The sequence below is a fragment of the Myodes glareolus genome, chromosome 10 (genome assembly GCF_982192425.1).
Source record: "Myodes glareolus chromosome 10, mMyoGla1.1, whole genome shotgun sequence".
Classification (NCBI taxonomy): Eukaryota; Metazoa; Chordata; class Mammalia; order Rodentia; family Cricetidae; genus Myodes; species Myodes glareolus.
In genome coordinates, this window is record NC_142035.1 from 15,203,894 (window position 1) to 15,227,191 (window position 23,298).

At 49.0% G+C, this 23,298-nt stretch overlaps 1 protein-coding gene across 2 annotated transcripts in view; it reads left to right on the forward strand.

Annotated features, from left to right (window-relative positions):
• Positions 1 to 13,526: 13,526 nt before the first annotated feature.
• Positions 13,527 to 23,298, forward strand: part of Rims4 (regulating synaptic membrane exocytosis 4) — a 58,847-nt gene continuing 49,075 nt past the window's right edge. Inside the window, exon 1 of one of the 2 annotated variants that reach the window (XM_048440987.3) lies at positions 13,527 to 13,747. In XM_048440987.3, the coding sequence (XP_048296944.1) occupies positions 13,651 to 13,747 (97 nt within the window). In that variant the 5' untranslated portion in view covers positions 13,527 to 13,650. The remainder of the gene's footprint in view (positions 13,748 to 23,298) is intronic. The other variant, XM_048440986.3, reaches the window with a different exon arrangement.

The following is a 23,298-nucleotide window of genomic DNA, read 5'->3' on the forward strand; positions in this document are numbered from 1 at the left end:
AGCTCTCATAACTGGCACGGTGGAGCCAGTCCTGTGGTTATGCATGCATGCCGTCCTCAGCTTGCACATTGACTTCATCTTCTCCCATAGCGTTTAAAAGCTTTATCTTCAAATGTGTGCAGCGATAGCCTTGGGAGAAAGTCAGGTCAATATGGTTTTCTGAATCTCATCTTATTTCTCAAGTTGTTTTCCAGGCCCAGAGGTGCTTGACACCTGCCGTAGTCTGACATTCTTGGCAACTGCCCTTCTGACTTGTGTCTTCCTGGTTCTGCCTTGACCTTGTCGAATCCACACTTCAGAGGTACTTGGGATCATCTAGACCTAGGGGTGAGCCAGGACAGTCACGTGTCTTAAAACCTATCGCTTTCACAAGAAGACACTCCCACTTTTTATTTGGAAAAAAAGTATTCTTAGAAAAGAAGAGTAGATAGTTGGGCAAAGGTACCATGTGCCTTTAATAGCAGCACTCAGGAGGCAGAGGCAGGTGAAGCTCTGAGTTCAAGGCCAACCTGGTCTATAGGGGGAATTCCAGGACAGCCAGGGCTACACAGAGAATCCCTGTATTGAAAAACCAACTAAAGATGAATACAAGGAGGAGGAGGAAGAACAAAGGGAGTCACCTAGAAAGTATTAAGCACCAGAGGAAACTTTAAATAAGGCAGAATAGCCAAACAAATGGAAAACTCTCATGCCTGTAGAAATGAGAAATAGCATTGTGATGTTGCTGAGGTTTGAAATGGTCTCTAACATTAGGAGGAAAGGAATCGTATTAACAAAATCTAAAGTTTTCATGGAAGATAATCGGGATGTAGCTCAGTGGTAGAGCACAAGTTGGGTGGGTGGTGTATGCTTACAATCCCAGTGCTAGAGAGACAGAGGCAGGAGGATCTCAAGTTGAGGTTAGTTTGGACTATAAAGGGAGAAAGGGAGGCCCTAGGTTTAATCCGCTATTGAAGTGGGGTTGCACAAGTGGCGGCTAAGACAGTAAATATATATACTGTATATATATATATATATATATATATATATATATATGGAGAGAGAGAGAGAGAGAGAGAGAGAGAGAGCACAAAGGCGAAAGCTATCATTCTGTCAGATATTAAGGATCACTGTGATGTTGTTTAATGTTCTGGGAGCATCTAACGTAAAGTCATACCAATGGGACAGATGGACCACATCCAGCAATAGAGCGACGTATATGGACATCTGGTCTGTGAAGAGGCAGCAAGAGAAATCAGTAGGGGAAACGGATTATGTTAATGGTGCTGGGGAAAATGGCTCTGAAAGGAAACAAATACAGGTGATTTAACAAGTAATAAGAATTAAAAGGAAAAGTTTTATGATATTGGTTATAGAGATATCTCTTAAAGAAGAAACAAAAAGGTCAAACAAAGTTGCGTGTGGTGCTGCATGGCCTGAAGCCAGGAAGATCTGGAGTCCCTAAACAGCATACTCTCACAAAAATGGAAAAAGCTCAAATCATAAGGAAAGCAATTGTTTTCTGTACAATAAAAGACATCACAAAGTCAACCAGTGGTTGACAGTTTGAGAACATTCTAAATAGTTTCATTACATATTTATTTATTTTCTACATGTGTGTGCATATGTGCCATGCATGTGTGAGTGTGTGTGTAAGTGTGCCATGGCATGGGTGAGTGTGCGCGCGTGTGTGTGTATGTGTGCCATGGCATGGGTGAGTGTGTGTAATGTGTGTGTGTTTGTGTGTGTGCACATGTGTATGCACATGCGTGCCATGCATGGATGTGGAAGTCAGAGCATAACTCCTAGGAACTTGGTCTTGGGGACTGAGTGAAGGCCCTCAGCCTTGGCAACATGTCCTTTCACCCACTGAGCCATTGTGCTGACATAGGCTTTGTAACATATTTTCAGCAATAACCAAAGATTGAAATCTATAGAACATAAGAAACTCCGCCATAAAGCATCAAGAAAAAACCTGACAAAAAGTAATTTGCAAAAACAGGAAACGTATTCCCATATACTCAAAAAAATGGGTAACTATATAAAGAAAAGTGTAGCTTATTGGTAATCAGAGAATGAAAGATGAAAACAGTAATGACCTCTAACCTAATACCCATCTGATTGGAGAAACAGAAGAAAGGACGACTTCACAGTGATGCCTGCGATGTGGAGAGACGAGAGTCTAATGTCTTATAGTGTACCGACAGCTACCTTAACGTAGTCAGTAAAACCAAATTAATTTTCATCCATCCCTCCTCATACTATGACACAGGCTATACTATACTGTGACACAGGCTATACTATACTGTGAAATAACTAGTGGTTTTCAATTGACGTGAAGTTGAACTAAACAAAACGAGACACATTGCAAGGCTTTTCTTGTCATAATGTAGTAAGGGTGATTATTTCATGAAAAAATTTACGTGTGTGTGTGTGTGTGTGTGTGTGTGTGTCGGGAGCCTTACCAGATGATAATGTAAACACATTTTTTTACTGAAGGTGACAATATAAATTTTGAATAAAGTAATTAGGAAATGAGTGCTATCCTTGGCCTCCAAACAGTTCAATTTCTATATAGAGACTCTAGCAAAATCAAAGATACAGGTATATACTCAGTAAGTTTCAGGACTGCCAGGGCTGTGTAGAGAGACTCTGTCTGAAATAAAGACACAGGTATGAGGATGTTCAGTGTGCTATTGCTTGTGACAGCAAGTGCTGGCAACACATCACCCCAGTCTGAAAATAACTTTCAATAGTGAAAAAAAGTTAAATAACAAAGTGAATATTTTCAAGTTATGTAAATTAGTATAGATCTTTAAAAAATGGTATCGATTGAACAAAAAGCAGCAGAATAAAACATATAGTGTAATAGCAATAGCATATGTGACATTAAAAATGTCTTTTCAGGGCATGTAAGATGGGTTAGTGGATAAAGTGGGTTGCTCTGAGTTTGGTCCCCTGCACACCCATGAAAAAAGCCCCATGTGCCTGCAATCCTGGCACTGGGGTGTCAGAGACAGGCTGACTCTGGAGTTCCCTAGCCAGCCATTTCTAGCTGCAGCAGCTAGCTCCAAATGCTGTGGGAGACCCTGCCTCAAAAATAAGGCAAAATAGTTCAGTGGGGAAAAGCACTTGCTACCAAGCCTAACGATTCAAGTTTGATTCCTGCGGTCTGCATAGTGGAAAGAGAGAAGTGACTCCCACAGCTTGTCCTCTGGTCCCCACACGTGCCATGGTATGGACATACCCACGCTCTCACGGGTACAACATATACAATAAATAAACAAATGTAAATTTTTCAAAAATTAAAAAATAAGGTGGGCAGGGATGGAGAAAGACTTTCAACATGGACCTCTGACCTCCACATGCACCTATCAGCACTTACATGTGCACACGCACACACACACACACACTCACACGTTTCTTTCAAAGCAATATTATACATTGTTTATGGATACACCTGTGTAAACAAAGGTTTTAGACTGGATTGTCTAAATTCACGAATTTAATAGATCAAGAGTGTGTGGGTGTCTCTCGGTGGGGAATGAAAAGTAGCAAGTCATGGGGTTACTGATGACAGACAAAAGGAAAATCACAAAGCAAAACAGCGAGACTTTGAGAGTGAGCGTGAGGAACAATGTCATCTGCTCCCAGAGAGAGGGAAGGTTGGTTCACATTAGCAAAGGAAATGCGTCATCGCTTATGAAAAGCCTTCAATACAGTCATCGAGTTGGCCCCACGGTTGCTCTGCAGGGTAGTCAGCACCCTTGAAGTAAGACTATTTTTTAAAATGTTATCGGGAGAGCAAAAGATTGGAAATAATCTAAGTATCCAATAGTAACAGGTAAGCTAAATAACAAGGAATTATTCAATAATTTAAAACAGTGACAGGGAGGTGTGTTTGCTGTGGGAAAAGGTGAATGGTGGAAAAAAGACAAAACATGGGTCATGAGACCCTAGTAGGATGCTGTCACTAAATGTTTCCTTGGATGGTTGATGGACAGAAGGAAAAGAAAGGGTAGGGGACAGTAGTGGAGAAAATGTGACATTTCCAGCAATGTCCTCTGGGTAATATGACAAAAATGACTTTCTTTCCCCCAACTTAGCCATTCTCTCCATCACATGAAGGAAGGAAGCAGAAAGGGTACCAGTAGCAGGGTCAAGCCGTTGTTCTATGCTGTTCACACTCCTGCTCCTCTGGGTTGTCTCCTCCTTTACTCTGTGTGTCCCAGACAAGGCTCCTTGTCTCAGGGGGATTTCTCCCCAGTACTCAGTAGCAAATGTATTAGCCAGATCAGGCAACAGGTACTGCAAAGGGGTAATGGAATAACAGGACACAGGCTAATTGGGAGTGTGTGGTGGTTTGAAAGAAAATGACCCCCCAACGGAGTGGCACTTTTAGGAGGTGTGCCCTTGTTGAAGTAGGTGTGGCCTTGTTGGAGGAAGTGTGTCACTGTTGGGGCGAGTTTGGGGGTCTCTTTTACTCAAGCTTCCCTCAGTGTGACTGTCTGTCAACTTCCTATTGCCTAAAAGATGTAGGACTCTCTGCTATTCCTCCAGCCCATGTCTGCCTGCATGCTACCATGCTCCACCTATGAAATTATAAGTGAGCCACCCTCAATGAAATGTTTTCCTTATAAGAGTTTCTGTGGTCATGGTGTCTTTTCACAGCAAGAGAAACCTAACTAAGACAGAGGGAGAGAAAGGCTAATACAGAAGAGGAAAGGAGGATAAATAAATAACACTAAGGATGCTTGAAAAAGTCACAGGGAAACATTGTTTTATAAACGTGCCTAGAAAGTATATACGTATATAATACACACATTTGTGGGCCTATATATCTATACGCACATACAGTGGGGTTATGCCATATGGAATAGGGGGCACAACCAAGCACGATCTAACAAAATCCCTCAGCTATTCAGTTATTACTGACACTGACATCTTGCTGTGTGTGCACGCATGTGTGGTCATGAGCTGTCCAAAATAGGCGCTGGGAAACAAAGGCTGCCCCTCTGGAAGAGCGGTACCTGCTTTCCACGGCTGGGCCGTCTCTCCAGTCCCACAGAAACATATGTGTATGTACTATCTTTGTACAATCTGTGCAAGCACATCTATAGAATGCAGAGTACGCTCCTGGAAGTCACTGTGTTCAGTGGTGAATTGTTCAGGTGAGTGGCGTGTAGATTTAAGTATTTTGATAAATATTAACAAGTTGATCTTTAAAGTTTATTGCGTGACTGTTTTGACTTCACTGCGCTTTGCGATACAGTCATTTCTTCTTTCTCAGAATGAAGGACTGGAAATGAGCAGAAGATCCTTCAGTGGTGAGGAAGGAGCACAAGGGAGCTCAGACAAGAGCCAGCAATCGATTAGTGCTGCTCTTGGCCTTGGTCAGAGGAGTTCTGCTTGTCGAGGGTAGCAGTTAATGCTCATAAAATACCAAGAATAAATGACTTTGAGTCCTTAGCCCTAAATGGGACACCAATTCCACTCCCACCAAAGCTCACGGAAATCTGTGGAAGACAGGGCAGAAAGATGGTAAGGAAGGACGGGGAGGGATGCTATAGAATGCCGTTGACTGCGCATGGCATGGCCTTGACACTCACGCACTCACGGCAGCAGTGGCCAGCTGCACAAGGCCTGAGCAAGACTGGGCCCTTCAGCTGTCTATCACGGAAGGCCCTGACCCCCTCCCTGAAGAACTATAAGCAGTGAATGTTTACTGGAGAAGGGGGATCATTTTCTTCAGTGACATAGCCACTGGTAAGTTGCCCATGCCCCAGTAACACCTAATCCATGCTCAAGCAAGCAGCCTTAATCAAACACAGAGGCTCACAAAACAGCAGCAACAAAAGACGTGAGAGTTAGAGGGGTTCATTGGGAAGAAGGTTAGTTCAGCAGGGGTGGGGAAGGGATGGTGGAGGGCAGAGGGTGTGTGTGTGTGTGTGAAAATGATCTGAATACATTTTATACACGAATGAAAATGTCAAAGAGCAGATGCTTCTAAAACAATGCCTCGCTTTTTTCTTGTTTTAATGAACGCAGACATGTCATTAGCTGTAATGATAACCAGCCTTTTTCAGGCTTCTTTTCGTTTTTCAGAGTGGCAAGAACATTCAATTTTTTTCTTTATGTTTAAGCATTCATACATGTCTTCAATGAAATATGACCCCATCTCTCACAAACTCACGGCAGAAAGGGTCGTCCTCCCAAGACCTGTACAAGATCAATCCAGCCTAAACTCTGCACAGAGTGGATGATTTCCAGGCCCCACCCCTTACTGAAAAGGGACTTTAAGGGCTGGGTGTCAGGGTCTCACTGTGTACCTCAGGCTGTTTTCAGACTCAGCCTTTTACTGCCTCAGCCTCTGGAGTACCAGGATAAATAGCAGGTGAGCATCACCACACCCAACCACAAGGCCTTCAGGAGTGCAGCACCACACCCAGCCACCAAGGCTTTTGAGTTTATAAAAGTCCTTAATATCTGCATTCTAACCATCTTTAGGCTATATTTTAGACATTTTGAAGGCAAATTTTAACCAAGAAAATACAAGTGTTTCTTCTCCAGCTATCAGCCTCCATGGTCAAGGCCACACACAACAGCTTTCACACAGAGTTTAGGATGCACTTACATCAACCAGGATGCAGAGAGACAAGAACAGAAATCTTACACTGTACATAAATATAGCCAACCCAGCCAGTTACACCCACACAGACACTGATACACTTAGAGACAGGCAGATGTCGAAAAGGACACGCCATCAGGAGGCACTCAAGGAGACACGGAACCACACAGCCCAGGATTCATGGCATATGTGCCCTCAGATTCTCTCTCTCTCTCTCTCTCTCTCTCTCTCTCTCTCTCTCTCTCTCTCTCTCACACACACACACACACACACACACACACACAGTACATACAAATGCCAAGGTATACACTGCATTTAAAACTGAACTAGATGTGCTTAGCACAAGAGCACACACCTTGCAAGGACATACTCAGAGACCTAGAGACAAGGTCATTGCCACACAGATGAGGACATAGGTCTGCACGCATAAGCGGAGATCTCTCTCTCTCTCTCTCCCTCTTTCTCTCTCTCTCCCTCTCCCCCTCTCTCTCTCACACGCGCACACACACACACACACACACACACACACACACACACACCCTTACCCCAGCAGGCAGAACGCAGACACGGCCAAGATCCATCTTTTTCTTGCTGATCTAGCTGCACACAGGCCCACCTTGGGCTTAGCTGCCCCGCAGCCCCTTCTCATTTTCTGTAAGCCAAAGTCACTTACTGGATTTTGTGAGCGATGTAGAAAGTAAGGGCTTCTTGCCTCAGCTTAGGGAAAAGGGGCATGAAGAAGAGGGCCTCCACCAACATGTCCTTTTTGTCTCTGAACATTCAGAAAACTGGTCATGTCTTTGTCTCTTACCTAATTTAATACACCACCTGTTCCCATTTATACAGTCTCCTGGCCTGGGCCTTGGTTGTCCCCGGTACCAGTCTTGACCACATCCTTCCATATTGCCTTTCATGTCACATGTCAGAGGGACATTCTACCTCAGCTGTCTGCCTTTGTTGAGATGGCATTTTGATTCAAACCAAGGCTTAGCTGCTAAGAAGTGGGGGAAGGTGTTCCCTCTGAATTTGCTCCAATTCACCACCTCCCTAAACAGTCCTGGGATTGTTTTAAGTCAGGGAGGGCTGGAGAGATGCTAAGGGGTTAAGAGCACTGGCTGCTCTACCAGAGGACCTGAGTTCAGTTCCCAACCCACGTGGCAGATCACAACCATCTAAAACTCCAGTTGCAGGGCATTAAATGCCCTCTTCTAATCTCCACGGGCAGCAGGCACATACATGGTGCACAGACAGATGTGCAAGCAAAACATCCATGCACATAAAATAACTGTAAATCAGAGGCCACTGACTTTTTTTATTTATTGTTACAACATCGGGATCAAAAACAGTGTCAGGCTCCTAGTAGGTAACATCTGTAGCTTGAATATCACTTCCCCGGGACTTCATGAACACTTGGCAGACTTATAGTCAGATACCCCCTAGCCCCTATAATACTATAAAATAGAGCTATGCTACAAACCTTTCCTCACAGTTGTAATTAAATCCATCACAATCAAAATATTACATAATGTAGTCATCATTGGCCTAGTATAAACCCCACAAAGTCAGGGGCCAGGCCTGTCTTAGTCACCCTGTATTTTGAGCTCTTGATATAGACTTGTATGCAATAGCCACTCAGAACTTCCATCTGTGGACTTAGCAAATGTCATGCCTACTCTATATAACCGATTTTGCTCTGGTGTGTGCATGTGTGTGTGTGCACACGTGTATATACATGTGTGTGTACCTGTATGTGTGTGCTAGTGCACGTGTATGTGGAGGTCAGAGACTGAGCTTGGCTGTCTTCTTCCGTCATTCTCCACCTTAGTTAGGTTCTGTCGCTGAACCTGGAGCTCTCCCATTTGGCTAGCCTGACTGCTTAGTGAGACCCCTGAAACCTCTCTGTCCTCACCTTGCCAGTCCTGAGATTACAGGCAAATGTCTGGGGATCTGAACCTAGGTCCTCGAGCTTGTGTGGTAAGTGCTTTGCCAATCCAGACTCCTTACCTTTACTTCTTAATGGAGAATTCTGAAAGGACTTATCCAAGACTACATATCCAAATAAGGATGGGTGTTTAAGTTCACCAGACAATGCTCCGTTCCACCTGCTGGTTCTGTGGCATTCTGCGTTTTACTGGTCCCAACATGCAAGCTTGTCTGTGGTTTCCCACAGGACTTTTCTTCCGGGTCCAAATCTACTAGTCCCCATCCACAATCTCAAGCCTCCCTGCACCTCAGTTTTATTCCTCAAAACTCACTCACCTTCAGGTCCAAGAGGTCACCGGATGAGGCTTCCCACAGGGAAACTGCACATTTATAAGGGGTCAAAGATTTAGGTTTATAAGCCCAAACGCTTTTCCTGGAATATTAGCCATGAGCTAACCCGGAAAGGAGAAATCATACTGAAGGCTAACTAGATTGTCTTTTCCTTAGGGAAAAAAAATTATGTTTAGGTATTTTCCTTGTATCCCTGCTCTCTCCAAGACCTTTATCATGAAGGGATGTTGTATTTTGTCGAAAGTTTTTTTGGCATCTAATGAGATGATCATATGGTTTTTATTTTTCAGTTTGTTTATATGGTGGATTATGTTGACAGATTCTCATATGTTGAACCATCCCTGCATCTCTGGGGTGAAGCCGACTTGATCATGGTGGATGATGGTTTTGATGTATTCTTGGATTAGATTTGCCAGTATTTTCTTGAGTATTTTTGTATCAATGTTCATGAATGAGATTGGTCTGTAATTCTCTTTTTTAGTAAAGTCTTTCTGTGGTTTGGGTATCAGGGTAATTGTAGACTCATAAAAAGAGTTTTAATCCCATTACTTGAGAGGAGGAGGCAGGTGGATCTCTATGAGTTCAAGGCCAGCCTGGTTTACAGAGCAAGTCCCAGGACAGCCAGAGCTACACAGTGAAGCATTGCCTCCAAACACAAAACAAAAATTAATTTGTGCACATGGTGGGGGAGGGGTGTGTACATCTTAAATGTTCTTAGAAACCAAGGACAGGGATTCTTTCCTTTTCACTCTGAGCAATCTTGTCGGCCCCCAGACTGGGTTCTTTGGAGCTGTCTTTCTTCCTCTCCACAGTCAGCTTCGCCTGTGCTCCTCACTAGGAGCCCCAGACTCACGTCAGTTGACCAGGTGACGTGGATCGTGATGAATCTCTGTCTTTTCACGGCTCTGCCCACTTGTGCCATGTGGCACTATCTGGGCCTCAGTTTCCCTCTCCCCAAGAACAGCCAATTGGTGGTATTTCAGGTCCCCCTTTGCTCGGTGTGGTTGGCTCTGACAGGAGAAGCTGTGTGGACCCATAAACTCACAAAGAACATACACTGTATCTGAAGTGTTTTCAGAGCACCAGGCTGAGGGACTCATTGGGTGGTGATACCCACTTTGTGAGCGCTGTCTCTCCTTTACCATTGGAGACACTGAAGCCCGGAGAGGCTAATTCACTTGTTCAAAGTCACTGTTCCACTATGGCCCAAAATATGATCTCTAGACACAGACATGCGCTCCAGAAGTGCCAAGTGGGGCAGCAAATACTCAGCATCTCTCGCTTGGTTGCCAGCAGGTGTCAGTTGTGGCCCTATCAAGCTTCACCCAGGATGGCTTTCTCACATGGCCAGTGGTCCAGGCTGGCTGATGGCTGGTAGCTCCATGGGGCTTTCCTATGGCATCTCCAGCATGGAGTCTTCACACAGCTAGGCATCTTGGGCAGAGGTTGGCTTCTCCCAGGGTGTGGAGCTTGAGCAAGCCAGGAAGAAGCTGCAGGACCTTCTGACCCACCCGCAGAAGTTCTATATGCTGCAGCCCCCGTGTTCTATGGTTTACAATGTCGTCAGTCATTGAACATCCCGCATATACAGGGAGGGGCTTGGACAAACATTGTACGCTCGTTTTTAAAAGTGGCATGGAGGTCCCGCTGAGCAGTGGCAGGGCTGGAATTTGACCCTCCGGGGTTAGCTCAGGGTCTGCAGGCTTTGTTTTCATGCACAGCCTGCTTTCAGTATTTAGGCTTGAACATTCCTCTCTGGTCTCTGAGATTTCTTCCCTGATTCCAGGCCAAGTCCGGGGCCCTCCAACAGCCCCCTTGCATGTCCGTTCCTGAAATAATTTGCCCTGGTGTTAGGAGGCCGATGGAGCAGTGGAAAGACAGACTTTGGAGTTGCGCTGCTCCAGCCTCCGCTCTCATTCCTTTCCTGTGACCTTGGGAACATCAGGTTCCTTCCATAAATCTCAGTTCTTTGTAAAAATGGAGGAGGGCCTCAGGATGGCTTTCTCACGTGGCCAGTGGACACCCCCTTCATAGGCTGGTATTGAGGGTTCATTCATCCACCTTATAATTAAACAAGTACAGCTTTTGTTTTTCTTTTTGCCAGGTATCCTACTAGGTTCTGTCTGGGTAGATAGAAAGAATGAAAAAACACGAGAAACGTCCATTGTCCGCAGACATGATGGATCAGATAGCTAACAGAGCTACACAGGAAATAAGAATGGGGGACTTTGTCATCTCAGGGAGGTGGCCATGAGGGCAGCCGCTACCGCAGAAGCGATATTTGCGTGAATATCCATGAGAGCAAGCCCTGTGGCTTTCCCGAGAGTGTTTCTGTCAGAGGGAAGAGAAATCCCAATGGGTTTGAAGCTAAGTGAGCAACAGGGATGTGTGAGGGGGGGATGCGGACAAAGAGGTGCAGAACACAAAGTTAGGGCCTTGTAGATGCTGGACTCGGACTCTGAACACGATGAGAACCATGAAGGTTTACGGCAGAGAAGTATGCTAGGTATATTTTGGGTATAGAGAATAGGCGTCACAGAGAGAGAGAGAGAGAGAGAGAGAGAGAGAGAGAGAGAGAGAGAGAGAGAGAGAAAGAGAGAGAGAGAGAACTCTAAGATACTAAGATGTACAGTGTCTGAAAGCCCAGAAAGAGCAAAGCTCCCATTTACCAATGCGGGGTGGCTGTGTGCAGACCATTCTGACATCTGTGGCTCGCAAGGTCAGAGTGTGATTCCTGGAAAGGGGAAGAGGTCTCAGGAGTGCCTTCTTTGTCCCAGGCAATCGGTGAGGTGACAGAATTGCAAGGATGGTCCAGGGATCCCCACCTTGCATCATTCCCTTTTGTGTGTGGAACTAGGGAAAGACATTGCTGCCTCAACGAAGTTATATAAAGGATAAAGAAGGGTTGTCCTTTGGGGGATGACCCAGTGGGCAGTTAGAGAGATCAAAGGATGGGAAGGGCTTGGCATTCTTGCGGTGGTTTTGAAGACAGAGAGCCCATGTGCAAGAGCCAGAGGACCATTTGCAGGTGTTGAGCTGCCAGCAGACATGCCCTTGAGTCCTACAGGCACAAGGAACTGAATCCCACTGGCATCCTGAATGATCATGGAATCAGATCTTTCTTCAGAGTCTGCAACAACAGCCGCACGGGGCTAACACTTTGCAAGAATCTAGAGAACCCAGATGAATTGCCCAGACTTCCGATCTAGACAGATTGTACACTAATAAGGATCTGTTGCTTTAAGCTATTTGGTTGGTTATGAAGCAACAGAAAACAAATACTCACACCCATCCAGAATGGCAGGTTCCCGCTGCCATCACACGGGTGAGGAAATAGGTCAGTGAGACGGAGAGGCTTGCCCTAGGCCTCTTGGAAAGAAGGGACCAAGCTGTCTTTCTGAGGCCACCTCGGTTGCTTCTTGGAGAGGGATGGGAGCGGCTGGAAATGGGAGCCACTTCGGTAGGGAGGGCAATAGGGGGTTGCTATTGAGCCTGTCTGTCTCTACCCAGGCTCTGGTAACTGAGTCTGTGGGTGTGATTCCAGGGACTGTGGCCATCAGGATATGTCACAGGAGTGTGTGCCGGTGTGAGCTGCAGCGATGTCTCAGATCTTGAGTCTGAGGGTGTCTGCATCAGAATGAATCCATCCCCAAGAGTGACTCAGTCTGTACGGCTGTGTCTGTAGGTATGAACGTTCTTGGGGTGACTGTCCCACTTTCTGTCACACAGGTCATCGCAGGAGGAGGGGTGCTAAGAGTCTAAGGTGGTCTGGGACTATGTTCTGTGTGTGTGAGAGACTTCCAGGATGTCTGCAAACTTTAAGTGTGGGTGCATGAGAAGGTGTGTGTCTGTCTAAACGCCTGTGGAGTCAGAGGGTCTCCACTGGGTGGGAGGACATGTCCTGCCTGTTGCTCCCTGTGACTCTGCAGGTCTCTGTGTACCCTCTGAAGTTACCGGTTAGTGCATCTACACTATGTCTTTAGGAGTCTCTCTGTGCCTATAGAATGTCTGTTTAGGTGTCTACAAGGGTATGTCTGCTCAGATGTCCCTCCGACCCCCGAGTATAAGGGAGCCGAGATCTCTCTTGCCCAGTGACTGTGCATCTGGGGATCTCAGTATGAACTGGAGTCGTAGGGGGATCTGGCAGGTGTTTTTCTTTTGATTTCTTGGACTGTGTCCCTCTGGACACATCTGGGTCTCTGAGTGAGGCCTGCTTGAATCGGGGTGACTGGCCACCTGCCTCTGGAGCGGGTCTGAGAACTCACAGTCACGGGTAAGAGCCGCCACTGGGGGTTCAACCGCAGCAGCAGCAGGGCGCAGACATCCTTGGGGCGGGCTCATGCACCTGCCGGGTTGGCAGCGGTGGCGCAGCCCGCACCCTCGCGGCTCCCACGCCCCGCCCGCGGCGCCCCCTCCCCCGGGCCGCGGCGATTGGCTGCGGCGCTCGGCTCCGGCCCGCCCCGCGCGGTAAGCAGGCTGGGGGCGCCGCGGTCCAGAGCGCGCTGCGCCGCCACCGCCACCGCCACCACCACCGCCGCCGCTGCCGCCGCCGCCGCTGCCACCACAGCCGCGAGCACCGCGCATCTCCGGCTCCAAGCGCCGCCAGCGTCCGGCCCTTTGCGCCCCGCTGCCAGCCCAGCCGCCCGCCCGCGGAGCCCCGGGTCGCCGCCACCACGCCGCGCGCCGTACTCCGCGTCAAGAATGGGGCGGCCAAGCTGCCCAAGCCGCCCGCCGCCGCCGCGGCCGAGGCTCCTGGCGCGGGTGCGGGCATGGAGCGCTCACAGAGCCGCCTCAGCCTGTCCGCCTCCTTCGAGGCGCTCGCCATCTACTTCCCGTGCATGAACTCCTTCGACGATGAGGACGCAGGTGAGCGCGCTTCGGTCCACCCACCCCGGGAGGCTGTCCCGGGATACAGATGCCTGGGACCCTCGGGGACCCGGGGCGCCCGGGAGAGGCGACTACAGTCTCCACTGCACTCCTGGTCCAGCCCGGATAGGTATCCAGGGGTCCTTTCCACTCCCTCGGGACCCCAGGGATCTAGGATAAGCTCTGGTCCTGCCCCTCCGCCCCAGGAACCCGTTGATCATCTGCACGTATCCGTCTCGCGCAGGTGGGCCCTTGGGTCGCCTGGACTCAACTCTTCCTATTTATGTGTACCTACAGGACTCCCCGGCGACCCGACTTGCCACCACCTAAGTCTAGTATATGGTCCCTAATCAGATCTTAGGGTTTAGGCCGCCTCACCCCTGGGCTTCCGACGTGCCTCCCTGCTGTCTGCTGGAGGTAGTACGCAGACCTTACCTCTCTGAGGTCTTTGTCTTAGCTGCATCCGGAGGCTCCCCTCTTAAGACCCCTGTTCAGAGGCCAAAGCCTTGAGTGCCCCTGTTTGTCTCTCGTTCCCTTCCCCCACAGGCTGAGGCTCCAGACTCTCTTCAGATTGGGGCGGGCCGCACAGAACTGGCCCGGTGTCTGCTGGCCTTTCCTCTTTCCTCCCCAGGGAGGTGTAAGGCAGCGTAAGTGCTAACTACACCAGCGCACGTTCCAGTGTGTGCCCCTGACTCGGGTGCCCTTGTCCCTAGAGTACCCTTTCTGGATGGGCTGAACCCAGCTACCAACCAGCAACTCAAACCTTCTGCTCTTAGGCCTAGAAAAACAAGAAAACCAAACCAAACAAACCAAAACCAAACCTCCCCCCTCCCATGGCAGCCACAGCCCAGGGGTGGGGAGGAAACCAGCTCTCCGATCCTGGGACCAGGCAGAGGGTACAGAGAGCTGTGAGTTTGGTTTTGGGGTAAAGCAGGGAATCCAACAACAGGTGGGGTACCTTGAAGATTTGGGTGAGAGGTCCTCCAAAGAGTGCCAAGACTAGGAGTTGGACTCAGATTCCAATCTTGATTCCTTTATTCCATAGCTGTGACCTTGGACAAGTCATGCCATCGGGAGCCTCAATTTCCTCACCTGTGAAATGCAGGTGATGCCGCCTCAGAGACCAGGCTCCGTGTGGTGGGAGGGTGGAGTGAAACGGTTCTTGAACTGATAATTTGAGTGTTTGAAGTCGATGAGGGGCGGGGAAGAGGAGTGTGTATATGTGTTGGAACAAGTGGGTTCGATACTGATTAAAACACGGATTTTCTCTCAAAAGGAAACAAAAAAGCATGTATGCATTACCCCAGAATTTTGCTGCACTATTTAAGGAATTCAAGAGCTCTGCTCTCAACTCCCTGCTGGCTGGAGCTCTCTGCCTGGGTTCTGTTATGTGGCAGAGTAGTGGGTGCTCACCTGCGGGTGACCGATGCTGGTAGGAAAACTCCCTAGAGTCTGTGGGTGCTGAGGTAGTGGTAACAGTTGAGGCTGACCCCTGAGAGAATTTTCTACTGCCCTGGAGGCAGGAGTTTGGGGGAGGGGTGAAGATGCTTGTGACACCTTCAGCCTAGGTACTCACCATCTAACACATCAAACAGCCGAGGCCCAGGAGCTCAGCTTCTCCCCTCATACAGCCGAGGAATGTTGTATTATTATTCTAGACAGGAACAGGTGAGGTGGAATTGGGGAGGGGTCCCCAATGTGGTGACCTCTACAGCAGCTAACTCAGAGAGGGAGGAAATCAGGCTCGCCTTAGGGATGGGGCGACCGTGGTGGGGAGTCTTGGAACATCTGTGGAGGGAGCAGGCTCCCAGCCCTGAAAGGATGTCAGGTTGCTCTTCTTAAGTTCAGCAGACCACTTACTTGGGTCTCAAGAGGCAAGCTGGGCAGGAACCCGGGAGTGTGGGAGCATCCGAGACAGGCATGGTTTGGTTTTCTCCAATCATGCTGCAGGTTGTGGGTCAGGGACCTTGACTCCTACTGCAAGACTCTCTCGAGGTTTCACTTGAGTCAAGGACAGCTTCACTGAGAGCATTAACAGTATTTCTAAATGCCAGTCTAATCTCCCCCTTCCTAAGTTAGTTTCTTTAAATCCTGTGCTTCACTTGTAAGAGACCATCTTCAGCCCTCCTAGGTCCCAAATCCACAGGGTGGGGATTGTGTATCTGTGAGAATGTGTGTGAATGACTGAAGCCTGTGTGTGTGTGTGTGTGTGTGTGTAAAAACCCAAGGTCATCTAGTGTCTCCTGCCCAAAGTTGAGAGCAGAACCAGGTTTCCGGCTCTCCTCAGAACACCAGTGGCTTCTCTTTCTGGAGGAGGATTTTTAAAAAGCCAGATCTCACAGTGCAGAAAATGGTTCCCAGGTGAGGAGGCCTTGGGGAGCGGTTGGCAGCCCAGGACTCTGCTCGGGCATCTCAGGCTTGCCACCTGCTCATGCCTAACGCTGTCTCGAGCTTGGGAAGGAGGAGGAGAAAGTCTGCTTTCATATCTGGAAGAATAATGAGGGGCTGGTAAGAGTTGGAAGTAAGAACCATTGTCCTGATGCTTAATTTCTCTTGATCTTCTCATTCATTCATTTCCTCTTAACTTGGGCCTATTTCCTTTAAAACAGTACTGAGTTGAACTAACATCTAAAGAACCAATTGGAATAGGTTCTGGGGTCCTGGACAGAGATTGGCTTAGCCAGAGGAGGCTAGCCCAGACTTGACTCCTCCTGACTGCCTCTCCTCTCCCGCTGGCCCCTACACTGCCAGTCTGCCCTTGGTGGCTCCCTTTCTGAAGTGTGTTCCTGACAGGCTTCGTGCATATCTGGGAGCCTCCCGTTTGTTGCTGCTTGCGACCCATGTCGAGATATCTTTCCCCATCCCTTAGATTAGGCCAGAGCCGTCTTCAAGGCTCTCATGCCGTCTCCAGCTAGCTCCCTGAGTCATAGGCGGAGAAGGAGACTTTTATCGGCTTTAAATGGGACAGATCACACCCCTGCTTTGGACTTAGGAGTGTTGGGCCATGGGGTAAGAAGAAGAAGCTGCCTTCTCTTCCTGTGTCTTTCCATCACCCCTGAGCCCAAGAAAAGGACCACTGCAGGGTTGCTACAATGCCTGTCAAGAGGAATCTTCCCTCGTGTGTTCTGGGTGCATGGCTTGCGTTGCTGCTGCCTTGCCTCGTTCCCAAGGATGCTGAGGCTTTAGAGAGGAAACTCGGGTACTGATGTTCATGTACTGATGTTGCTCAGCCTTACTGACCATGGTTTTGCAGCTAGGGTGGGAAGGAGCTAGACATGTGACCTTCTTCTCACCGACATGAGGAAGAAAATAGTAGTACTCCCAGTTAGATTCCATCAGGTCAATGTTTTTTTTTTTTAATTATTGCCATATGCTGCATGTCTTTCTAGGCATTTATTGTAATCTTTCCTCATAACACCCTCATAAAATTAATATCCTTCTTAACACCCCCATTTTCTGATCAGAAAACTGAGGTCTAGGCAGAGTAATTCATTCAAGGTCATTTAGCCAGGAAGTGAGGGAGTTAGGGTTTAAATCTGGGAAAATGATCCAAACACACTCGCTTTTAGTCATGCTGGTTGCTATGTAATGGGACCTGGCGTGAAGTGGGCTTCAATGCATTCTAGTTTTGGTCTGTCTCATTAACAAATGAGAGTTGTCTCTGAGCATGGCCATGGAGAAGACTCCTGTGCATTTGGGTAAAGAAAATCCTGATTTTCATAACGTTAGCTGTCATCATTTTTAATGGACTAATTTAATTGCATTGTAGTTTACGAAAGTAGAGCTGGGCTCACCTTCTTTGAAGTGCCTAAAGGGTGGGTATTTCAGGGGACTCGCGAGTCAAGGTAGGAAGCAGTCTGGGTTATCATTTCCCTCCTCTTTCTAATGAGTTTGTGTGTAGCACATCCCCAGGCCGGTTCCCTGGGGGTATAGTTGGGATCAGGGGGTATATCCCCTTTCTAGTAGATACCAAAAGAAGTTGTTTTTATCAGGGTTTGGACCTGAGGCTAGTGTCCCTGAGCCTGACCAAGTGATTTGGCGTCTAGCTCTCCCCCGCCCGCCCAGGAGAAGGGCGGAGAAGCTGGAGGAGCCAGCTCTGATTTGCCCATAGGATGGATGCTTCGATCCAGCTCAGGGAGGAAGTTACCATGGCAACACCAGCCGGCTACCAGTCCCTCTTCTAGCAGTTAAGGCCACATCTCTGGGCTGGAATGCCTTTCATAGCACCTCCCTCTTCCGCTCAGACCAAATCTTTTTGAGGGGAGCATGGTGGGTGGGATCCATAAACTAGTACCACAGCCCTCATCCCCACCCCCGCTTTTGAACAGAGGGAAAATGGAGGTGGTTGTTTGAGTTACTTCGAGGTTGTGAAGCCACCCATTTCCTGCCAGACAGATCTTGGCAGGAGGAATCGGGGTTCCAGTTCCTGCCAGCACCCCCAGGCACCTGGAATGACCACACTGAAATCTCACCCTCCCTCCCAAATTTACAGGATTTGGCGGAGTTTTCTTTCCCAGGCCAAGTGCTAACTTTTGTCCTTGAAATTTGACCCGAGCTTCATCTGGGAAACAAAATGTCCTACAAAATGCTCCTTCCCCTAGAAATGGTGGGAACAGAGTGAGTCCTTCAGCTCCAGAAGGGGGGCTGGGCTGTGTGCATGAAACAGGGAGGCTCCAGTCTATCATATTTTCACGGGGGGCGGGTACCTTAAAGCTTGAGTCTCGACTCTGGAGCCTCTACCTCCCTCACCTCCTTCACCCCAGGGGAGGTTACATCCTGTACCCCTTTTCTTTTCTGCCCTCTATTACTCATGCCCCCAGCTTACCACCTAGAACTGTAATCTCCTTGTTCGTCTTTGAGAAAGGGTCTCACTAAGTAGCCTAAGCTGACCAAGCATTCACTGTGTAGCCCAGGCTTTCCTCAAATGTGTGATCCTTCTGCCTCAGCTTCCTGAGCAGTTGGATTACAGGTCTGTACCGCCACACCCATTTCCACAATCGTCTGTAAATCTGGGAGCTGGGCAGAATTCTTCTTGATGGGGAAAACGGAAGCCTTTTAGTGTATCAAGCTGAGTGCCTTTGTAGTTCAAGTTGAGCAATGAAATGAGCATGTAGATCAAGGTACTTGAAGCATGTTATCCTGAAGGAATCATCTCAGGAAAGCCAGATTCAAGGACACACACACACACACACACACACACACACACATACATACACACACTGCTACTAGGGTTTTCTCTGACCCCCAGAGCTCTTTTCTTCAGTCCCCTGCTTGGGCTCCAACTTTCTTAGTTTGTAGCTACCCTCCACTCCTCCTCCTTCCCCATCTAGTTGGTTCCCTTTGGAGCATGAGGCCCTGTCTCTCCCTCCTTGCCACTCTCCAGTGCTCTGGCTGGAGGCTGAGTTGGGGGCAGTTGGACTGTGCGGGAAAGTGGAACTGGAAGGCAGCACCCCCACCCCAGCGGCTTTTCTACCCCACAACCATCACCAGCATACCCTTGAAAAGCTATCAGGGGAGAGCCCCTTCTGTTCTCGGGGCCGCACCAGTCACCGTCTTTGTGAAAAGATCCTAGAGCTTGAATTTGACTCTGATCCGTGGCCTCAAGCAAATCCCATCATCTTCCTGAGTTCAGGGTTCAAGGAGGGATAATGATCTTGGTCGGAGCATCTCTCAGGATGGTTAAAAATAAAATATCTGAAGGGCTTTCTTGGTGGTGGCCGCTTCTTTCCACGATCTCATGGATTTCTGTATCAACTGAGGTGCTGGCTGCTGCTACATTCATGCCCATTTTACAGATGCCAATTCCTAGTCAGCGGGAGCCGTCCACGGATGGTGATCTCAGCCCAGCCGTGCTTGCCTGGAGGCTACCTTCCAGCTCTGGAGATGAATTCCCATGTGGGAAGGGGCTGTCACAATAGCAGATGACAAAGGCCAGGGTAGTGGGGCCTGTTTGACTTATGTAAGCACTCCAGGGACTGGCAGCCTGCTACAGACCACCATTCCTGGATGGTCCCCATCAGTTGGCCAGCGGCAGCTGTGACTGCGTGACCTCCTTGAAGGATCCAGTTGTCTGCCCTGGCCCTGAGGGCCCAGCCGTCACCTGCCTCTGCAGAACGATGTAGGCCAGGACTAGATTATATTTAACGCTGTGCTATTTCTACTTGACAGCTCTGGAGCACCACTCCCCTCCTCCCTCCTCCTTCCTCCTTCCTCCCCCCCTCCCCTTCTGATTCACTTGGAAACTGATGTCAGCGCCTTATTCTTAGCCCCCGTAATTGTAACTGCATTGAGCAGTGCGTACTTCATTAACAGTTTCTGCGGTGGGGGAGTGAGAGGGCTGGGGGGCTGGGTAGGGACCCGGGTGGAGGTGGGGACAGGGGAGGCACTGCCGGGACCCTGGCTAGCTGCCTGCTTTGGATGGACCAAACTGGGTGGGTTCCAGGTCTGGCTTTCTAAGACAAGCTGTCCTGAAAGGACCGTTGGAAAGTAGTGGGTGGTCCGTTCTCCTCACTAGGCAGAGAAGGAAACTGAGGCTCAGGCGGGCAGAGTGGTTTGCCAAGGTCACGTGTTAATGGTCCAGAGTTTTGGCTGTTGAGATTTTTGGCCTTTATTCATTAAGTTATTCAGTGCCAAACTACATTCTAGGTGCTAGAGATGTGTTGGGGAATGAGTCAGACATGGTTTCTGCTCTAATATGGGAGCTATGTCCTGGCCTGAGGCGTATAGATAATAACTATGTAATCAATTGAAAATACATATTTTCAGATTATGTTAAGTGATGAGCAGGGAGATAACACCAAGTTGTCAGGGAAAATCGAGGCGCAGTGGCAGCAGAGTTGAAGCCTAAATGGCAAAGAGTCCAGCTTTTCCAGGTAGGTAGTCCAGGGCAAAGGCCCTGAGGTCAGGGTGACCCAGGGAACAGAAGGCAGACAGAGGTAGGTAGCTGGTTAGGAACTGTATCTTCATTGCCTGGTAGGGAGTGATCAGGGGTATCTGGTGGGGGAACTGAGGTCCCAGTGCGGGGAAAGAAGAGACCCCTGAGTGAAGGACCTCCTCAGACTCATCCTTGGGAGCACGTGGCTGTGACTTGGAGTGCACAGCCTGGCTTCCTTGGGGCTGAAGGAGGGGGGCACTACAGAGCCAGGCAGGCCTCTTACTGCTCATCCTGCTTGCCCTCCTCTTCCTCTTCCTCACTGGACCCAGCTCCATGGCTTCTCAGGCTGACATAACTGAGAGGGACCCTGGGGGCTTCCAGGATGAGGAAGAGAGTGAGGATGTCTGCAGACCCTTGCTTCTGTCCCTGCTTCTTTTGACTCTCGCTGACCTTGGGGACCCTGGGGCAGGTCTCTTTGCCTCTCTGCACTTAATTTCTCCTCTGTAAGATGGGCCATGGTCAAAGAAGACACCTCAAAGGTTGCTGCAAGGGATGAATTATATAACGTACATCTCCAGAGCTGGACATGGAGGGCTGTGGCCTCTGTGATTGTGTGTCCAGTACCCAGTTCACAGCAGGTTTTAGTAGTGGTGACTGCTGTGATTGCCCCATCAATTTGAGCAATGAGCCCCAGGATTACCTAAGTCTGTTCACAGACAGGCAGACTGTAGACACTGCCTGATTCAGGTTTTTTGTTGTTTCTTTTTTAGACAGGGTTTCTTAGTAGCTTTGGAACCTGTCCTGGAACTCACTCTGTAGACTAGGTAGGTCTCGAACTCACAGAGATCTGTCTGCCTCTGCTTCCCTAGTGCTGGAATTAAAGGCGTGCGCCACCACTGCCTGGCAGATCTAGGGTTTCTTGTTCAGTGTGGGACAGTCCTTGAGAGCCTTGCTTCTCACCATTTCCCCACCTCTCTCTTTCTCCCTTCTCCCCTCTGTTTGTCTCTCTGTCTTGGTCTCTGTCTCTGCCTGCCTGTCTGTCTGCCCATCCCTCTCTTTCTCTGGGGTGTGTGTGTGTGTGTGTGTGTGTGTGTGTGTGTGTGTGTGTGTGTATGTGTACATGCACGTGAATGTGTAGAGGTCATAGGTCAACCTTAGGTGATGTTCCTTGGGCATTATCTATCTTGTGGATCTCTCAGTGGCTTGGAACTCAACAAGGTTGATCAGCCATGGACCCCAAGAACCTGCCTGTTTCCACTTTCCCAGCCCAGGGATTATAGACATGTCTACTATATGTGGCTTTTTTATGTAGGTCCCGGGGCTCAAAGTCAGGTTTTCATGCTTTTGTGGCAAGGACTTTAACTGCCAGAGCCATGTCCCCAGCTCAAATGAAGGCCTTTGGATGCATCTCCCCACGTCTTAGGCTTCAGTGCTGGTTGTTGTCTGCGGCCCTCTTGTTTCTTCCTGGTCTCTGAGGGCCAGAAGAACCTCAGCTGTATGAGACTTACAGCGAGCTCCCTGGAGCCTCTGGGAAGCCCCATGACCAAGTGATGAATGCAGCAGTGTGACTTAGAAGAGTCAGCAAGCCGAGGGCTGGACACAGGCAGCCCTGGGATCTCGGAGGGACAGGGTCCAGCACCTTTTACCAGATGGAGCAGGGCACTGCCCTGTCCTGAACTGAAGAAAAGTAGGCAGGGCCATGTGTGCATGCACAGTTCATTCGAGGACAGCTTCGTCTCGGAAGAAGTAAGTCAAAGTGATCATGGGCCTAGAAACATACTGCTGCGGAGTGGTGCCAAGGGGCTGGCTGAGTCAGTTTGCGGAGATGCTTCTGAGACAGGACGGCCAGTGTCTAGGGAATGTTTAGCAGGAGGTGGACCTTGCATAGTAATAAATTTCTTATCTGGCCCAAATACAACTCCAAAAAGCAAGACAAGGTACCTAGAGCTAGTCTGCTGGTGGGGTGTGACCTAAGCAGATGGAGTGCTCTCTTGGAGGGGTGGCTTGGGTAGCAGCGACCTGAGTCTACATCGCTGCACCATGCCAACTGTGAGTCCATCGTAGGTAACTGGCCTGGGCTTCAGTCTTGTGTGTTACAAAATTCTGCATCAAAATCGAGATCCTGTGACAGTTTGAGGCTGTCCGTACCGCACGTGGAGAAACAGAAACTGCTGCCCTTCCTGGCTTCCTGGAATGGGAACACACATGCAAGGTTGGCTGAAAGGCGGGAGGGTGGGAGCATGCCACAGCCTGGGGTGGCATTGCCTGGGCCTGACCGGATGATGGTTCACTGTGTGCCCCTGGAGCCTGAGAGGCTGCCTTAGGAGTCTGAACAGTCATGGATCTTGGTGCCTCCTCAGGTCACGTGTGTGTGTGCCCATGAGTTCTGAAAGCCAGAGGACAACCTCGAGCATTGTTCTTCGGGAACATTCATCTTATTTTGCTTTGTTTTTAAGTCAGAGTTTCTCATTGGCCTGGAACTTTCCAGTTAGGCCAGGCTGGCCAAACAGTGAGCCTCAGGCACACTCCTGTCTACCCCTCCTGTACTGGGGAGGTACAAGGTATCACAAGGTTGCACCACCACCCCATGGTTTTTATGGGTGTTTTGGAGGTTACACTCAAGTCTTTACATAGAGAGCAGTGTACTGAGCCCTCTCCCCGGGTGCCCCCAGGACTC